Genomic DNA, 20,339 nt, shown 5'->3' with positions numbered 1-20,339 from the left:
TGTTAAATAACATGAAAATCCATTCAAATGCTCAGAAACAACGAGCTACACACATGATTACCAATAGCTTTTAGGGCGAGATCAGAAGTTATGCGAGACGTATAAAATTTTAAAGTTCCATTACCCTATCGAGGGCATCTAGTACCTTGTATATTCAAAGATATTCAGGTACTTTGATACATATGTCCGACGACGACGCCCGCCGATGACCTATAAATAGCTGACAGCATCAAGCAGACCGTTAGCGAATGATTGCTGCCAGTTTTGTTTACGCGGTGATGAAACGTCAACACTAATAGATTTCTCGCGTCGGTCTCGTCGTGTTGGAGAAAAAATATTAATTTTAACAGTTTTACTTTAAATTCGCAAAGAATTCACAGAAAACCTGATTCAAACAATGGCAGTGTTCAATTTGGAACATTACCCGAATGTGTGCCGTTTGTGTTTGAAGCCGGATTTGAGAAAATTTCACTCGTTGGACGATAACTTCGGAAGCATCAGTTTGCCCATTAAAACATTCCTGGAGGATGTTACTTATCAACTTCCAGAGGTAAGAATATGTTAATTGATTTTATCAAACTCAATTTTTGGAATGGGATCTGATTTACACCTAACGACTTATAATCGAATCTTTTGCATTTATTGTTACTGCGGATCCTCTTGTCAGTTTATTTATCTGCTGGATTTTATTCCAGAGTCGCTGTTGGTAATCGCATAATTGTCCCATAAGCCCATGGCTGGATTTACAAATATGGGGGCCTCTTCCAGAAAACTATTAGGCCTCATTCACAAATTTCATAACGCTAAAAATGGACATTTTCGACACCCACCCACCCCCTCGTAACGCTTTTTGTATGAATATTTTACAAATTTTGTATGAGCCATAACAGCACAAGGAAACCCACCCACCCCCTTCAGCGTTATGAAATTTATGAATGAGCCCTCACCATGGAGGGAAGGGGGTTGAAAAACCGCCAAAATTGTCTTACGTAATTTATGGACCGCCCTTAGGTTCTTCTTCTTGGCATTAACGTCCTCACTGAGAGCCTGCTTCTCTGCTTAGTGTTCTTATCAGCAGCACTTTCACAGTTATTAACTGAGGGCTTTCTTTGCCAAAGTTGCCATTTCCGCATTCGCATATCGTGTGGCAGGTACGATGATACTCTATGCCCAGGGAAGTCAAGGAAATTTCCATTACGAAAAATCCTGGACCATACGGGAATCGAACACAGACACCTTCAGCATGGCTTTGCTGTAACCACTCGGCTAGCCCTTGTTGGCAGGGATTGAATCCTGAGAAAATTGAGAGAATCGCTCACGTATCGCTCTCTGTAACTATCATAACATGCTGCACATTATGAGAGACTGTTTATCGTATACTGCTACAAGTTTGATCAGATTGGGGGGATAGTAGTGCATGATAAAACCCCTCTAAACATGCTCCAAGCCTGGGGGACACTGTTGTTATTGGAAGTTCGTGGATTGTTTATCGTGCCAGTAAAGAAAAACACCTATCCCCAACGGTAAACAAGCGAGAAAAATGGTTTTTATCATCGCTCTCTCGTTGGGGCTCTCGCTCGCTGCTTCCATTTATCAGACTTGTTACACCTTGCGATACAATGACGATCGTGGACCGCAACAGATGGGATGTTTTTCTTTGCTTGCTTTGATCGTGCTTCATTCTCAAATGAGAGCGAATTCTGCAACGCCTGCTTGTTGCAAAACTTGATTTTTTTAGTATACTCGTCGTTTTTACTCGCATGACGAAAAAAAAACAAAACTCGCACTGCTCTCATGTTAATTTCCCATTCAAAAAGTTATTTTTATTTTATATCGAAGCCGAGCATGAAGTTTGTATGGATAACCGACGAATATATGGGAAAACTGGCACGAATTACTTTTTCGACAATATGTGGCGCTGTAATCGATGAATTTCTTTTATTATTGATTTAAAGATTCTTACTTACTTTACTTTTGCTGGCTCTACGTCCTTCAAGACATGACCTGCGCTACCATGTTACGCCAATTAACTCGGCCATGGCTGCTAACCTCCAGTTTCTCGATCGCTCCACACTTCCAAGATCCTGCTCCATTTGGTCAAACCAGCTAGCTCGTAGCGCTCCCCTTCGTCCTGTACCGGCCGGATTTGAGGTGAACACCATTTTTGCGGGATTGTTGTCCGGCATTCTCACTACGTGTCCCGCCCATCGTACCCTTCCAGCTTTGGCGACCTTCTGGATACTGGGTTCACCGTAGAGTTGCGCAAGCTCGTGATTCTTCCTTCTCCTCCATACGCCATTCTCACATACTCCGCCGAAGATCGTCCTAAGCACACGTCGTTCAAAAACTCCTAGCGCTTGCAGGTCCTCTTCGAGCATTGTCCACGTCTCATGTCCGTAGAGGACTACCGGTCTTATCAGCCTCTTGTACATGGTACATTTAGTACGGAAGTGGAGTTTACCAGACCGCAAGGTCTTGTGGAGTCCGTAGTAAGCACGACTTCCGGCAATGATACGTATTCGAATTTCTCTGCTGCAGCTGTTATCCGACGTTATCAATGATCCGAGGTAGACAAATCCGCCACCAACGCATCCCCGTCGATCATCACGCATCTGCCAATGCGCGCTCTATCGCGCTCGGTTCCTCCAGCCAGCAGATATTTCGTCTTCGACGTATTTACCTTCAATCTGCTTCACGTTTCAGCCTGGTATACTGTTCAGAAACCACCTGGAACGTTCTTCCGACAATGTCCACGTCGCCAGCAAAGCAGATGAACTGGCTGGATTTATTGAAGATCGTGCCCCGCATGTTGAAGCCCGCCCGTTTCATAACACCTTCTAGCGCAATATTGAACAGGAGGCAGGAAAGACCATCGCCTTGTCGAAGTCCTTGGCGTGTTTCAAACGGGTCCGATAATGCACCCGATATCTTCACACAGCACTGTACACTATCCATCGTTGCTTTGATCAGTCTAGTCTATTTCCCGGGAAAACCATTCTCGTCCATAATCTTCCATAGCACAGCGTAACAAAAATGACATTTTTGCGTGTCTCTAGTAGATTTGGGGTTGCTGAACCTGGTTTTATTCTCAGAAAAGTTCCAGCACGTCACAATTTTTAGCTACAGGTCGCCAAAGTTGTATAAAACACTGGTTTTATTAATGTTTACATGAAATTTAAAGTACAATTTATCAAACTTTTTTTTGTAATCTAATCCACCAAACATGCAAATAGGACTTGAACTTTCATTTCAGACATAATTTGATTGAAATTGCGCGATTAAATTTCGATTAAACCGATTTTTTCAACATACTTGCAGTCTTCATACAAAATTCTTCGTTTCTTCTATATGGCAAAATACAACAATTCTCTAAACCATCAAAAAATAACTTTTCCGTATCGAAAGTAATACAAACTTTGATGATAAGTATTGTTATACACATAAAGTTTGAATTCTGTGGCAAATTAAGCCAATATATTACCTTACAAGCTGGCAAACTTGCATGCAAGTTGGCTGAAATAGTCATTTTTTGCATTTTCAACAGTCAATATCTCAAAAACTAGACGTGCTATGATATTTCTGAAAACGGCAATGGATTCAGCAACCCTTAATTAAGTGAATAGCGGTATTTTGGTGCTGGAGACAAAAACGTGTTCCGCAGTGTAGCTCTTCGCGGTCGATGGTATCATAGGCCGCTTTGAAATCGATGAATAGGTGGTGCGTAAGGACTTGCTATTCGCGACACTTTTGGAAGATCTGCCGCAACATAAAGATTTGGTCTGTCGTCGATCGCCCGTCCACAAAACCGGCTTGATAACTTCCCACAAATCTGCTTGCCAGTGGCGATAGACGGCGGAAGATGATCTGGGAAAGCACTTTCAGAATGGTGATCGCTCGATAGTTCTCACATTCTAACTTGTCACCCTTTTTGTATATTGGGTATATTATTCCCTCCTTCCACTCCTCCGGTAGCTGTTCTGTATCCCAGATCCTGGCTATCAATTGGTGCAGACAAGTGGCCAACCTGTCCGGGCCCATTTTAATAAGTTCCGCTCCAATACCATCCTTTCCAGCTGCTTTGTTCTTGAGCTGTTTGATAGCATCCCAAGTAACCACAAGCATTATATTATTGCATTAATTTGGTCGAAAGTCAACATTTTTTGCATTAATAATGTTATCATACATTTATTCAATAACTGTCAAGTAATGATGCATTTGATTAACATTGTAAATGCTTTGTAGCATTATTTTAATATAGCATTATGCTAAGCGTTTAGAGTGAATATACAGTTATGCTGTCATACAAGATTGCATAACCTCATTGAACGCACTTGAATCTGTAATAAATAAGTAAGACGATCGAGCACGTTCGCACTCGCTCATTACGTTTTGTGGGATATGGAAGAATAATGAAATGACTTTCTTTCATCTCGAACCCCCATTTCATGATCTAAGGATATATGTATTCAATCAGAATTGTTGTATTTTATCTATGATACTCTTTTACTCATAAGGAGCGAGAAGAAATGTCGATCAATTTCTCTCCCCTGAAATCTTTTTGTTGGACTTTGTTTTATGGGTTATGTTCTGTTATTTCCTCTACGAGAAAGAATGGTGATCGAATTCTTTCTATTGATGTTTCATTTGGTGAGGAAAGGAAATCAATCGTCGAAGAGAATTCTTTCTATTCGCAATAACTGGGCCAATAGTAATGTTAACACACGCAGTGGTTTCGTTTATAAGGAACTTTTATCCTACCTTAGGGGTCATGCACCAATTACGTCACGCTCCGAGGGGGGGGGGGGGGGGGGGTCAAGCCTTACAAAAAAAAATTGGAGGGCTCATACAAAAAACGTGACAAAGGGGGGGGAGGGGGTCAAAAAAGTTGAAATTTAGCGTGACATAATTTGTGTACCATCCCTTATTACATCAGCAGCTTTAGCACAGGACACCAACACGCCAGGCATCCAGCACACCATCATCGTAGTTGTGGGTTCGAATCTTGATTCCAATAAAAAAATCATTAAGCTGTTAAAGAAAACCATTGAAAGGTAGTCAATGGATTCATTGTTTTGTTTATTTTTAACGCAAGCCCTAAACATACATTATTTTAAGCTAATATACATCATGAACCCTAAATATACAAACATAAATGCTTTAGTAGGGCTTGTGCATTAAAACTGCTTTACCAAGTATTGCATTAATTTGGTTGTTGTGGGGCCCTTTCCCACTTTAATTATACTTTATAAAGCTCTTAAAGGTTATGTCACTTTAAAACAAAATCTGATAGCGCACTATAGAGCAAACATAAAGTGCGCATATATGGCTTCGTGGTTACTTGGGATCCTTAACTTCACATATTGTGGGAGTTGGCACGTCTCCCTCATCATACTGATGAAGCCAATCCTCCTGCTATCTTGATCTTCCTCCTCTGCGCCGTTTAGGTGTTTATCGTAGTGCTGCTTCCACCTTTCAATCACCTCACGTTTGTCCGTCAAGATACCTCCATCATTATCCCGGCACATTTCGGCTCGCGGCACAAAGCCTTTGCGGGATGCATTGAGTTTCTTGTAGAACTTACGCGTGTCTTGAGAACGATACAGCTGCTCCATCTCTTCGCTCTCCAACTCTTCCAGGCGGCGCTTTTTATCCCGGAATAGATGCGTTTGCTGTCTTCGCTTCTGTTTGTATCGTTCCACGTTTTGACGGGTGCCTTGCTGCAGCATCATCGCCCGCGCTGCATTCTTCTCGTCCAAAACCGTCCGACACTCCGCGTCGAACCAACCGTTCCGTCGATTTCCTTCCACGAACCCAACGGCACCTTCCGCTGCGTTGTTAATGGCTGCTTTGAGACTACTCCAGCCGTCCTCAAGAGGGGCTTCGGTGAGCTCTCCCTCTTCCGGCAACGCAGCTTCAAGGCTTTGCGCGTAATCAGTTACGACTTCGGGTAGCTTGAGTCGTTCCAGATTGTACCGTGGCGGGCGTCGGTACCGAATGTTGTTCACAACGGAGAGTTGTAGTGGTCCGAATCGATGTTAGCGCCGCGATAGGTTCTGACGTCGATAATGTCTGAGAAGTGTCTTCCATCAATCAAAACGTGGTCGATTTGCGATTCAGTCTGTTGGGGTGATCTCCAAGTGTACCGATACGGGAGGCTGTGCTGGAACTAGGTATGGCCATGTTTTTGGAGGCGGCGAAATCAATCAGTCTAAGGCCGTTTTCGCTCGTAAGCTGGTGAGCGCTGAACTTCCCTATAATCGGTCTAAATTCCTCCTCCTGGCCAACCTAAGCGTTGAGATCTCCGATAACGATTTTGACATCATGGCTTGGGCAGCCGTCGTCCTTATCGTCATCGTCACTTGCTAGGTGAGGGCTGTCCACGTTGATTATGCTGATATTGAAGAAACGGCCTTTGATCCTCAACTTGCACATTCTGTTGTCGATTGGCCACCACCCAATCACGATTTAAAGATTCTAAAATCAATATATAAGAGACTGCAACAATTTAGAAAGCTTTTCGCTAAAAAAAGTTGTACCGACCTAGGCAATGCAATTTGACCATCGCTAGAGAATTTTGCCAATGTCATCGACTGCAAAGCGGTTCAGCGGATGGAGGTCAACGTCGGAGGTCATGCGGTTGCATTAAAGCGTGTACTGAAGCATCCACCTGTGTGAGTGATAATCGAGAACCGGTTGAACTTAAGGCTAAGTATCCCGTCATTCGTTTTGGCAACAATGATGACTTTTCAGCTTGCATTCCAAAGTGATAATACTCAGTCTTGATAGTTTATATTAACTTGAAAAAGTATCACTATACGTGCTAACATGCATAAAGTATGCTGATACTTTTTCAGCTGTGTCAGTGCAGAACCAACTGATTTTCTTTGATTCGAAATCGTGAGATGAATTAGCAACAATCATCGACGACGCGTACAAAATTCAATGATGGCCTACTTCGCCTTAAACAGCCACGTTTATTACGCTTATGGGAAGCCGGCGAAAGCTATAATTAATGTGTGATTTGAATTCGAAACTTATAACATTCTCAGTTATTGAAACTTCAAGGGTCTCAAAAGCTTAGTGGATTTTTTCATGATTTCACTCACAATTTGTCCATTTTGAAACGCGCGCAATAAGTTGATTATGTGTGCCAAGCATTTAATATTGATTATATAATCTCATTATCATGCAAGTTGGTCTATAAAATATCTCTATAATAATATCGGCTATGATGAAATCTATTCAGTTGAATTGAATATACCATTAAGGGCCAATTTCTTCACCTTCGCTTAAGCCGTTAACCACGTTTACCCATAGATTAAACCAGGTTTAAGGCCTATGCGGTGATGAAGAAACCGCTTATAAGACATGTGATAAATAAGACATAAACGCAATAAAGATCAAAATTTGTTTTTCCAATTTTTTTCCCTGCCCTTAGGTGATGGGATTGACGGTGATTTATCAAGTGATTGCATATTGTTGATATTGTGAAATATACTAATACTAATATATTGATCGCGAAAATAATCGTAATTATAACTTATAAAATGTAAGCTAGTCTAATAGTTTTAAATTAAATAATGACATGTGTTTCAATGCTGAAATATATTTTACACTTGATTTATCACACCTTCAGCATGAGTTTAGTTACTGTCGCATGATCTAACACCAGATAACTACGCGTAATGCTGGAGGGACCGGCAGGGCTCACTACCAGTCTCTACTAACACTCAAATCACTAACAAGACTGGGAAACCAACGATCACCTTCATCAGTAGCACTATTCCTAATAGTAGTATTAGTGCAATATACATAAATCTTTTTCAGTAGACCACGAGGCGCAAGAGTGGGTGCGGGTGGTCTCTGCGTCTCACAGGTCATTGAAAATAGACATTTATGTTAGGTTTACTAACAATGTAGTAATTATTACCTTAGTAATACCGTAAGGTGCCGTAATTCAGCGCATCGCCTAAATCCGCATATTTGGTCCAAAATTAATCGAAATTTAAGAAAAATTTTGAAATTTGTCCATACCGCTATTTGTATATGCTGGTAATGCATAATAATTCCAATTAAAATTGTCATTAACAATAATTTACGATTTTTGAGAAATATTCCAAAATGTTCTGAATTACGGCATTTTACGGTATTGCGTTATTTAGTAAGGTAGGTTGTAGCGGTGTTAGAGATAGTTTAGTAATGTTACTGATATATGTATAATAATTAGAAAACTGATGGCACTGCTGTTACTGAAATGTTTCATTTTGAAATATCTTTCATAATATAATATAACATTGTTGAACAAAATGCTGTAATTAATAACTTATTTAATCCTCTACGCATTTTTGCACTACTTTGCATTTATCACACCAACACTGGCGACAATAGCGTTCTTTGGGTAGTATTTCTGTTATGTAGTAGTAACCTCTATCGTTTTTATTCTAACGATCATAACATAATTATCGTGAGCGTAGTAGTGGAAATAACATAGAAGTAGCTTTTGTATTTGTAATTAAGGTATCATGGTATTAGTTCCCTGTCCTTTGGTTCAGAAAGGGGTATGGGCGCGTTCTGCCAACTCGGTCGAGGCAGATTTCTTGTGTGAACAAGTTACAACATGGACGTTCTAAAATTCCAGAATGAAGTGTTGTGCATTTGAAGATGGGATGGATTCGCGTTCGTGCTTTACTGCTGCTTATCTATAAAGTTATATGCAATAAAGCTATCCATGAGGACTTTCCGCGATAGGACTGACAGCTAAAAGTGTGAATGCAACCGAAACTAATGCGTAAACAAAGCATGCGAGTGTTACCGTAGCTTTACATTTTCCTTTGTAATCGAACGGTCACTCCGATCGCGAAACGTCAAAAGCTCTTGGTAAACAAAAAAAACCAGCTGATCGCAGCTGTCTCATGGATTGCCTTATAACCGACCCTTAGCTTAACTATTTAAATTAACAGTTGCAAATAAATTAACCGTTTTGAGTTTACTAACATGTCGTCGCGTTAATTTTATCATAATGATCTTTTATCTACATCCGTCGAACCATTCTGAATGGCCGTTGTGAGAATATCACCAAGAATTCTCACATGCAATAAAGCTGGATTGTCATACATTGAAACATCAAGGTTCTCGCTCTGTTGGATTAATTTTTTGTTGTTTATCATTAGTTTCAGGGATTGTTATCGTGGGAATCCAAAGAGAGAATTTTGTATGACTTCAATGTACGCCAATACTGCCATAAAGCATGTATTAATCACTAACATTCCTTCTCTCTTTATCCTTGTTTTCATATCTAACCCGCTTCGAGGAATAATTCATCGAAGAGGAAAGGCATCTCTTATCATGGCAGCGTAATGGCCGAGAAAACGTCGGTTTGCGGTCGCATCTCTTCATCCTCGGTTCTGCCCCACGCTCGCCAAATCGATACGCACTTGATCCGCCTACCTAGCTTGCTGCACTCCACGCCTTTGTTAAGTATAAAGTTTCTGTAATCATTGAATACTAATGAAAGGTAAATCAAATGAACTTATTATTTAACTAATAACAAATTTGTTCCACAGAGCGATTTACAAAACACCACACAAAATCCCTCCTTTCACATATCCTTAGGCAAAACACTTCACTACCGTTATATGTATGACTGATTCATGTTCTTTCGACATTGCATCATTCATACGTGTAGGGGAAGTCTAGAGTAAAAGCAAAACTTAAAGAACCTTCTGGTCAAAGATGTTGCGTTGCCTACTTCCCAAACTCCAAAACCCCCGGTGTATTATGGAAGGTGTGAGTTTTTAAACTTATGCTGGAGACTTGGCCCCTGACCCCCTTGTACATCAATAAAATAAAATAAAATAAAATAAAAAAAATTGTTTTTCCAATTTTTTTTCTCAGGATAAGCAGCAATATATTCCTAAACTTGTGTGTGACCCTTGTTTGACGCAGTTGACCGACTTTGCCGTCTATCGTAATCGTTTGGTGGTCACGCTTCGTTTCATGGAAGCCTTGGTCGATTTGCAACATTCGAATCCCAAATCGATTACATCTCTCTTCAGAGACAGCAAGGATGAGTTGGACAAAGTTTTCACAGAACTATCCCTATGTAACAAATCGGATCCACAGGTCGAGGATATTATACAGGAGTTCCAATCGCGAAATTTCGTCAAATGTACTCCTGAAGTCAAAGTGGAAAAAGCCGAACCCTCTGACCCGGAAGAGGACAGTACGATGTACGACGTTCCATATGATGATATATGCGATGTCGTGTGCCAAATGAAATCCGAATCGGACGATTCATCCAGCGACGATGATAAACCACTTGTGAAGAGAAAACCCCCCAAGTCAAAATCTCCTCGTATCTCATCGAAATCCACTCCTACCACTGGTAAAAAGAAACCGGGGCGTCCCAGGATCCATCCGGAAGGAAAAATGCTGGAAGCACCCTGGTCGTGCGATAAGTGCAAGTTTAAAACAAAGTACAGAATGGCCGTCGATCGCCACAAGGCTGTTCACGAAAAACGTGAAAATCGAACTTACCCCTGTACGATATGTGAAATGGTTTTCAAAACCAAAGATGAATGGCGAAATCATAGTATGAATCATCCGGAGAATCAAATTGTATGCGAAGTGTGTGGTGCTGCACTCAAAAATCCTAACTCATATAAATCTCATATGGAACGGCACGAAGAGAAGCGGAAGTATCAGTGTGAATATTGTGAATATGCTTCCCACACGCTACTGGCCTTGAAGGCGCACATGAATGTCCACAAAATCGATAATGGCAAGAAACGATGTGAAATATGCAGTGCAGTGTTCAAAACGTGAGTTTTTTTATCCATTACAAAAAAAATAGCCATCATTATTTTAAACACCAGTTTATTATGTGTGAATTACGTTGGATTTAATCTCGTACCGTGTACGCACCAAACTTTGCGCAGTTAAGAAATTATCATCGTATTTTTGCTTCAAATAAGGCTAAAATATGTATCTTTTTATTCAAACTTCTGCCAACGATAGGCTTTTAACCCTTCAGTAGAACGCGTGATTTAAAAAAAATAAAAATGATTCACAAAAAAATAAAAAAATGCAAAAGGTGATGCAATACCTTGTGCCTAACATTGCGCACAAAATCTGAATTGTTCCTAACTTTGCGCATGATGTGCCTAACTTTGCGCATGCCTTAAATTGCTCGTTTACTCTAAATAATTTTACTTTTTTACTGGTTTCGTATTAAATAAAAAGGTTACAACTAATATGAGTTTCATCAAGAGTTTTTTCCGTGAATTTCAATTTAATTTATTCAATCACCTCAAACATAGAGTGCCCACGAATAGAGATTTACTCTGTTCTTATTTTTTTATAATACATATATTCACAAGATTACAATCTGAGCTATATAGTTTACAGCCGCAGCTTATGCCTATTTGTTATCGTACGTTGCTTCATATAACTTATTCTCTTGTTTTTTTTTTTTAATTCTTAAACTGAGAGATGTATCGTTGATCTTTCGCGATTATTTTTTTTTTTTTTTATCTATTTGCCGCCAGTATGGATATTCCATAATTGAACGCTTTTTTCAGACAACTGGAGCTTGAATCATTGTCCTTCAACTGGGAAGCCAACCTTTGCGCTATTAATTATCCAAGTTTACAGTAATAGTCTTCTGTGTTAATACAGTGGATTTTCCGAGATTTTTCTATGCACACCTTGCCTTCAGCTTCATACAAAAGGTACTTTCAAGAATATTACATGTAGCCGCTGCCTTATGGATTGAGTGACCATTCCTGGTAAGATCGCCAGATTTTGTCATATGCAAGGACGTACATGTATTTACGTGCCATTCCGAATTGCTAGAAGTGCGCAAAAATTAAGACCCTCGTGTAAAAAATGGGTCCTAACATTGCGCATCGCTATTTTCAAATAAAAATTGAACATATTATATGGAAAACAAATGGAATTACTAGAATATTACCTTTCTTGCAAATACACCGCAAATATACTTTTCACAACACAGTTTTGTTAATAAAAATGTTGATTTTTTGCAGTGCCACTCCTTAGCGCTTGTTCTAAGAAGGTGTAAAAGTTGACGTTTATGCGTATGACGATAAGGTTTTTTGTTTATTTACTAACATTAACGAGGGTTTCTTAGTAAACAAATGTATGTCAAATACTTATTTCACATAAACGAACATGTTGCTGAAACTGAATTGTTAAAAAAATCAATGATTAATTATCATTTTTTCGTGCTTCTTAAAAATGCGCAAAGTTTGGAGCTGCGCAAAGTTAGGTGCGTACACGGTAAAAGCTTACTATAATTGAGCCGATACACCAATTATATACAAATACTGTTTAAAATCATAAAAATTTAACAGTATGGAAAAAAAAATAACTGTAAATGAGTTGCACATTATATTTCAAAGCTAAAGTCGAGCCAATTGGATTGATTTAGATTAGAGTAAGGTGGAGCAAAAGTTCGACCTTAGTGGTATAATCGAAGTTTCCAGGAAAACAATAGCAGTTAAAACAAAACAAATACCCTACAGTGAACCTTTAACATATTGGCTATAATTTTGCTGAACAAACTTGTGTCAAAATATTTACCCATTTTTAGTTATAACAGTTTAAAAATTGATTGTCTTAAACGAACTTTTGCCCCACCGGTGGGGCAAGAGTTCGAATCTAGTGTGGGGCAAAAGTTCGCTGGCTAAAACACAAAATATCGATACTTTTATGACAGGCATACTTTACACCAGTCGTAAACTTAAGTTTGCCGAAAAATACACACTAAATTTTCATCAAAAAATTGTCCAAAACAGGGTTAATTGTAATATACTCAAAAATAGCAGTTTTTCGCAAAACTAAGTGGGCATGTAAAATTTTTGGTGACGTTTTTCGCACGATCAGGCAAATTTAGCTAAATTTAAAGATAATTTGTGGATTTTGGGCAATTTGCAATTTTTTTCGTGAGTTTATACATGGGTCGCTGATTCAAACTTTTGCCCCACCATGGGCCAAAAATTGTTTCCAAGCGTTTATGCAAAAATTAATACACCTCAAAGCATCCTTATGATAGGCCTAGAAACGCCCTTACATAAAATATTGAAAAAGATTTTATCTTCATTTGGTTCCAGACAACGAAAGTTTACCCGAAAATTACAATATTCACGTCGAAAAACAATAAATAGCCATAACATTTTCAAATCACAATCAATTTTTATGATATTTGGAGTGAAAGTCTCTTACTTGAATAGTATTCGAACCACCATGACATTTATAAGTTTTGTTCTGAATTGAGCTAGAAATCTTAAAAAGAAACTCTTGCCCCACTCGAACTTTTGCCCCACTTTACTCTATGCGTCTAAATTTATAATATTGAATTAAATACGATCATCTTTAGAATTAATAATTGTTTGGCTCTGGTTTCACCTTCAAAACATCAAAACTCCAAATTTTATGTAACGTTTATTTATAATGAAGAAAAGCTTGACAAACAAACTGGCGTTTAAAGTTTTGATGGATTTTTTTTTTAAATCAAAATAATATAATAAATTAAGATCGTGTTGCTTGTATTGAGTGTTTTTGGTACAATATTTTTTTTTTCACGACAGTGGAAGTCTTCTGAAACGGCACATGGAGGGTCACAGTAACGAACGGAAGTATCATTGTGAAGCGTGTCCAGCGCGATTCAATACGAACAATGCACTGCGGAATCATCGCAATCGCGTCCACTTGGCCATTCGCCATCCCTGTGACTATTGTGATAAAACATTCGATCAGAAAATTATTCTGCGGGATCACATCGAACGAGTTCACCATGTAAAATCTCAATTTTTTTCCACTCAGGTTTTGTTTTTAACTATAATGTTCATTATTTCCAGATTCAATGCCAATTTATTTGCGACATATGTGTAATTACATTTGATAGCCAGGAAAAGTTGGATGTGCATCGGCAGCGGCATGAAAATCCCAAACCGTTGGAATGTAGCGTTTGCCTCACGATCCATGCTACCCAGGAGGCTTTCAATGCTCACCTTTGCATCACCTATCGGGACGACTATTTGTGCTGCAACAAAGATCTGCGCAATCACGCACAGTATAACCGGCACATGTGGGTGAAACATGGCCTCAAAACCAATGTTCGAGTGAAACCCATCCCCGGCATGCTGTTGGGTAATATGAGAGGCACTCGGAAGCGGCTGGAGCAGTGCCGCAAGTGTGACATTGCCTTCCCAACCAGAGCATTAAAATTAGAACACATGAACGTGTGTAGACTTATGGATCATCCGGATGGAGTGTAGGCAAAAGGCAACAGAAAACAAGTATTGAACAGGTACTGAATATATGAATTACGTTTAACATTCCAAATAATCATGATGCTCAAGCTGCACTTACAAACAGTGTATAAAGCAAGGTATCTAGAAGAGAGATTGTTCAATGTGTGAAAACGCTCATTCAACCATACTGGAACCGCATATGACAGCTGGCTAGTTTGTTTTGATGAAACAGACTAGCATGCAATGAAATTGGCTTGTTTAGGGGTATCCAGTTTCTTACATATTCTGATTCTACGTTAAAAACTGAGCCAGTATCTAAAGGTTCATAATTTTCTGTGCCCAGGAACTATTTTTAAAACACGTTTGAATTTTGTATGGAATTCGGTCTGAATCACCACTCGGCAAATTTTACTTCGGGACGAGCTGTCATTATGTAAATTGAAATGTCGTTAAGTCGACGGAATGAAATCTTTTTTAACCCCTCTACAGGCAGCTTCAACTTTTACCGCTAAAAATATATTCAAATCACGATAACTTTTTTGTTTCTCGATATTTTTGCACCATTTTTTCACAAGCTCTCAAAAAACTTTTCTAGTTTTAGAATATGTGTCGATCTTGATAATTGGTCATCTGGTTCCGCAGATATTCCAAAATTTATTTGGGGGACCGACGCGTAGCCATATCCCACGTAAATATCTCAGGCTACAGAATTTTTATCGTATTCGGATATGGTACATTAATGCGAGTATGCTGTGAAAAAATGAAGCAATTTTGTACAGCCGTTTTTGAGTAATGAGCATTTATGTGTTTCGCATCACACTGGACAAATGCAAATCTTGAAAACTCTTAAAAACCTCATATCGTATTTTTCAGATTTCTCCAAGAATACTGAACCGATTTGTATGATTGTTTCAGAGAAGCTCCTTATGACCTAGAATTGTATAAGGTACCGCGGGGCAAGTGGGTAAATGGGGTAAGTGAAAACAATGGATATATTTTACTGAATATGCGAATTAACGTTTTAAACTCATGCGTAAACCTTTGAGGCCATTGAGAACATTACGATAGGTAAGAGATCTCTGAGATTTTTCAGCCATTATTGCATAATAGAGCGAAAAATTGTTAACCTGTCAACTGTTACTCCGTAAAAAGTTTGCGGCGTACAATTTTATTTTAATATTTTCAGTGGAAAAAAGTTGCGGAAAATAATTTCCTGTACGACTTCTTAGTTGTCCTCGGTGACAGTTTGAAACTGCAATAAAAAAAGTTTTAAAATTAATTCGACGTAGACCTAAAAATAACAAAATTTAAACACCTTCAATTTTCTTATCAGGTGGGGCAAGTGAAAAGTTTATCATTAGAGATTGAATTTGTGTTTTCTCTTTAAGAAGTCATAAGTAAACATGGTTCGCAATTATCATAGAAAAACATAACGTGATGATAATTCAAGAAATACTATACTCAAGCGTTAAAAGCTATTAGAAATCATGGAACTTCTCTAAAAGATGTTGCCAAACATTACAATATTAATATGTCTACTTCGGGCAGCCAATCAAAAGGAAGACGTTGACTGAAAACTTGCAATATTAGAGAACACACGGAAATCTCGTGAAATGTCTATGTAAAGCTACTTCAAAACATAAAAATGGGGTATAGGTCTATCCACATGAAAAAGATTCTAAATGCGTTATCGAAGGATTCCGTTTGATTTCTCCCGAAGAGTTATCCGACGTCATATCCGACTTTCTCAAAAACAAATAACGAGCGGTGGAAATTTTACAGAGCAGAAATGCAATTGCTGTCCTATAATGTAAGAACTAACATTGGAAATGTTGCAGTTATTTCTTAAACTTTTTTTTATTTTATTGTTGTTTCTGTTCCTTATTTTTTAAATTTTGTTCCATCTCTTTGAATAACTATCGAAATTCGATGCTCGTATTTACTGCTGATGGTCTGAACAATTCGATTTCGCACAATTTGGAAGCTTTCTAAAGAAAATCTTCTCTGTTGCACATGTCGTCAGCTGGAAGTGGAGGAAGTTTGGGAGATATATCGTTGATCTCTCGCGATTAATTATTTTTTATTAATTTACCGCCATACGTATTAGATATTCCATAATTGAACGGGCTTTTTTGCTAGACAACTAGAACTTGAATCATTGTGCATCAACTGGGAAGCCAACCTTTGCGCTATCAATTATCCAAATTTACTGTAAAAGTCTCCTCCTGCGTCAATACAGTGGGATTTCCGAGATTTTTCAATGCACAACTTTGCCTTCAGCTTCATACAAAAGGTACTTTCAGGAATATAACATGTAACCGCTGCCTTATAGATTGAGTGACCATTCTTGCTAAGATCGACAGCTTTTGTCATTTGCAATGACGTACATGTATTTACGTGCCATTCCGAATTGCTAGAAGTGCGCAAAAATTAAGACCCTCACGTAAAAAATGGGTCCTAACATTGCGCATCGCTTTTTTTCAAATAAAAATTCGACATATTGTATGGAAAATTAATGGAATTACTAGAATATTACCCTTTTTGCTAATACACCGCAATTATACTTCTCACAGCATAGTTTTGTTCGGAAAAATGTTGATTTTTGACAGAGCCACTCCTTAGTGCTTGTGCTAAGACGGTGTAAAAGTTGACGTTTATACGTGTGACGATAAGGTTTTTTGTTTATTTACTAACATTAACGAGCGTTTCTCAGTAAACAAATGTATGCCAAATACTTATTTTACATAAACGAACATGTTGCTGAAACTGAATGGTTAAAAAAATCAATAATTAATTATCATTTCTTCTGGCTTCTTAAAAATGCGCAAAGTTTGGAGCTGCGCAAAGTTAGGTGCGTACACGGTAATGTTGTCGAATCATTTCAACTAACATAACTGAACAGAAGAAAATTCAAGTGAAAAGAATAACATTTTCTTTGTGTACATGTTACTTATGTTATTGTTCATTGGGAAGCCTTAACAAATGATAAAGCTAATAAATATCGTGAATACAATTGTTTGTTTTTGAATTTATTGTTCAAAACGGTAAACTTTTCACTTGCCCCACTTTTAGCGCAAGTGAAAAGTAAGGAGACATTTTTCAAAAACTTTTTCTGTATTTTTTTCTTCAAATTTTCATAAAAATCAATTTTAACATGCTGGTGATTATTGGTGGGATTCACGCTAAAAAATATACACGACCTCATTTGTTTCAATTTAAAGTCTCTAGAATTTTAAGAATCTCAACTATGCGAATTCCATTACCCACTTGCCCCACGGTACCTTAGTGCACATTTTATTTTTTTGATAAATTGACCAAAAACAAAATAGCCGCCAAAGACATTTTATATGGAGAATATCGGTCCCCCAAGGAACATAAGAATATTTTCAAAACTAGATCACCAATGGTTAATATCGACACGGATTCTTAAACTAGAAGAGTTTTTTGAGGTCTTGTGAAAACATGGTGCAAAAATAACGAAAAACAAAAAAAAAATTAAAAATATATATTTAGCGGTAAACAAATAAGCTGCCGGTAGAGGGTACTTTATCAAAATTAAGATAATAAAGCGCAATAAATTCGTGTTACACTTAGGAAAATGTGCCCTTTCGATAAAAAAAAACTGAATTTTTCATCACTAAACAACCCAAATGAAATAATGCTTGTTTGATAATATTTGAAACGTCTCCATGAAATTTCCCCACAGTCTGAAAAAAGTATTAGTTTAACTTTAAATCAAAAATCGTTTTTGCAGTGCTATCTTTCGCGCCAGGTGCAGCAATGTTGCCTGTTCAGAAGTTGAATTAGCACTGCTGAAGAATTTGTGACTGCATATAAATCAATAACTAATTACTGAGGCGTCCGATTTGAAAACGGTCTTCGGCAAAGTTGTAGCTGATGTATCTGTATCTCACAGTATCAAACACTATGACCGATCGAATGAATTGGTTGCTTTTCTCATAGTAATCCCCATATAAACTTTAAAGGGCTTGTGCAGTCTCAGTTTTCATCCAAATGAGCTCAAATTTAGGGAGGACACTCAGAATTTGATCTAGAATCTAATGAGCGGTGTGGAGCAAAAACGATTTTTTGAACCACTCTAATACTCATACTTATGTTTTCTAGGAGTTATCTTCTTTGATTTACCCTGAAGAAAGTTAAATTTTTATATACAATCCATTTTGTTTGAATGCATACGGTTTTGATACGTTTCCCATTGCATCTTAAAAAGTTCCTTCGATAATACGCTCTAAGTGCGCCTTCCCAACCAGTTGAAAGTCTTTCTCTGTTATGATAACGCACTGAAGTCGTTCCGAATTATTCTGCTGGAATGATTTTTCAAGCTTTACGATCAACGGCAAATGCACTGCGAGTTGAACATAAAATTCAATAAAATTTCACGCCGTGATGTAGGCCATATATGCATAGATTGCAGCTTGAGCATCATGGTTACTTGAGATATGTATGCAAACCATCTTCTTTAATAACACATAGCTTTTTATTGCAGATCCGAACATTCCTTTTAAAAACTTTTACTCAACATTAGGAACATTGGGACTTTTTGTCATTTTTTTCTGCGACGAACTGGATTTTCTGCTAGATTACTCTTGTTCTTGATTTTGTAAAAATTCAACTTATGTGTAATTTTCAATCGAACGGTAAAGATGCTGATTTTGGCAACCGTGCATCAACGTATTTTGACAGCTACTAAAGGTACGCTGTATTTTTGTCTATCTTACACGAAAACACTCACACAGGTAAAATAGTTAAGAAAATCCGTCAGATTTGTACTGAAATCGGAATATAAATTCAATTTATTCAATTGGCTTGTTTAAGGGTATCCAGTTTTTTTACATATCATGATTCTACGTCAAAAATTGAGCCGGAATCCAAAATTTCATAATTTTCCGTGCTCTGGAACTATTTGTAAAATACATTTGAAGTTAGTATGGAAATCGCTTTTGAATCATTGCTCGGAAAATGTTACTACGGGGCGAGCTGTTATTATGTAAATTGAAATGTCATTGAGTCTACAGATTTAAATCTTCATTAATCATTTTTAACGTCAAAATTTCGATCAAGCTACGAAAACATTTTCAGTGCCAGTTTTCGCCGGTTTGGAACTAGAAAAGTGCTTAAATTTCACCATCAAAATATCGAATTGTCATGTTCCGACATGCAGGAGCAAATTATATTCGAAGAAATCCTAAAACAGAACCATGTGAACCGGTTACTTTCCATAGAGTTCCAACGATCAATGTGCAGAGAAACCGATGGCTAACATTTTTAGAGTATCTAAAATATCGAAAGGGTATCAGTATACTTAACTCAAAACCGACCTAAATGGCATTCTCACCCCTTTGTATTTGGGCCCCTCATGTGACCTAGACTTGCGGTCAAATTTCCAAAATTATATTTTTTATTTATTTTTATTCGTAATTATTTCAACGGATCTTTGTGATCTAATTGAAAATTGGGGTGGGTAAATGAGTATTTCACTAGAAGGCAGCAACACCTATTAAACGAATGGAACAAATTATAACAATTATCACAAGGTAAGTACGTTACACAGGCACAGTTATTGCAAACACAAAGGCATTGTCTTTAACGTTAATAGAATAAACTAACTAAGAAATAGGTTCCCAAACACAGTTCCTGAATTCTCGAAAGCATAATCCAACTGGCCATGTTGATGAACGTAAAGCAGCTTCCTTGAAATTGACATCGATTCCAATCTTGAATGAGATATAGGGCAACATTGATGGATTTTTCCACCTATTAAACGAATGGAACAAATTATAACAATTATCACAAGGTAAGTACGTTACACAGGCACAGTTATTGCAAACACAAAGGCATTGTCTTTAACGTTAATAGAATAAACTAACTAAGAAATAGGTTCCCAAACACAGTTCCTGAATTCTCGAAAGCATAATCCAACTGGCCATGTTGATGAACGTAAAGCAGCTTCCTTGAAATTGACATCGATTCCAATCTTGAATGAGATATAGGGCAACATTGATGGATTTTTCCACGCTGGGACAAGCATTTTTACTTCGATCGGGG

The 20,339-nt window shown here is 37.9% G+C and overlaps 2 protein-coding genes across 3 annotated transcripts in view; one reads left to right on the top strand and one right to left on the bottom strand.

The window, feature by feature from the left end:
* Positions 1–20,339, bottom strand: part of LOC5575894 (zinc finger protein 836) — a 38,529-nt gene that overhangs the window by 15,520 nt on the left and 2,670 nt on the right. The gene's annotated exons all lie outside the window — the stretch shown is intronic.
* LOC5575893 (zinc finger protein 62) lies at positions 257–19,124 on the top strand. Of its 2 annotated transcripts, XM_021841606.1 has the most exons (5): positions 257–550; positions 9,895–10,820; positions 13,608–13,815; positions 13,878–14,329; positions 18,781–19,124. In XM_021841606.1, exons 1-4 carry the CDS (start codon positions 398–400, stop codon positions 14,295–14,297), a joined length of 1,707 nt encoding a protein of 568 aa, XP_021697298.1. In that variant the 5' UTR covers positions 257–397; the 3' UTR covers positions 14,298–14,329; positions 18,781–19,124. The 2 variants fall into 2 exon arrangements, with proteins under 2 accessions (XP_021697298.1, XP_001655897.2); XM_001655847.2 differs by lacking the exon at positions 18,781–19,124 and having other exon boundaries at positions 13,878–14,564.

This window comes from Aedes aegypti, chromosome 2 (assembly GCF_002204515.2).
Source record: "Aedes aegypti strain LVP_AGWG chromosome 2, AaegL5.0 Primary Assembly, whole genome shotgun sequence".
Lineage (NCBI taxonomy): Eukaryota > Metazoa > Arthropoda > Insecta > Diptera > Culicidae > Aedes > Aedes aegypti.
The sequence above is the reverse complement of the archived record's forward strand: the minus strand, read 5'-3'. Positions and strand labels throughout refer to the sequence as shown.

Excerpts from the sequence above, each read along its gene's own strand:
- LOC5575893 (XM_021841606.1), top strand. The coding sequence starts at position 398 with ATGGCAGTGTTCAATTTGGAACATTACCCGAATGTGTGCCGTTTGTGT. Across the intron at positions 551-9,894 it reads TTACTTATCAACTTCCAGAG|GATAAGCAGCAATATATTCC; the intron begins GTAAGAATATGT and ends TTTTTTTCTCAG. Across the intron at positions 10,821-13,607 it reads TGCAGTGCAGTGTTCAAAAC|TGGAAGTCTTCTGAAACGGC; the intron begins GTGAGTTTTTTT and ends TTTTCACGACAG.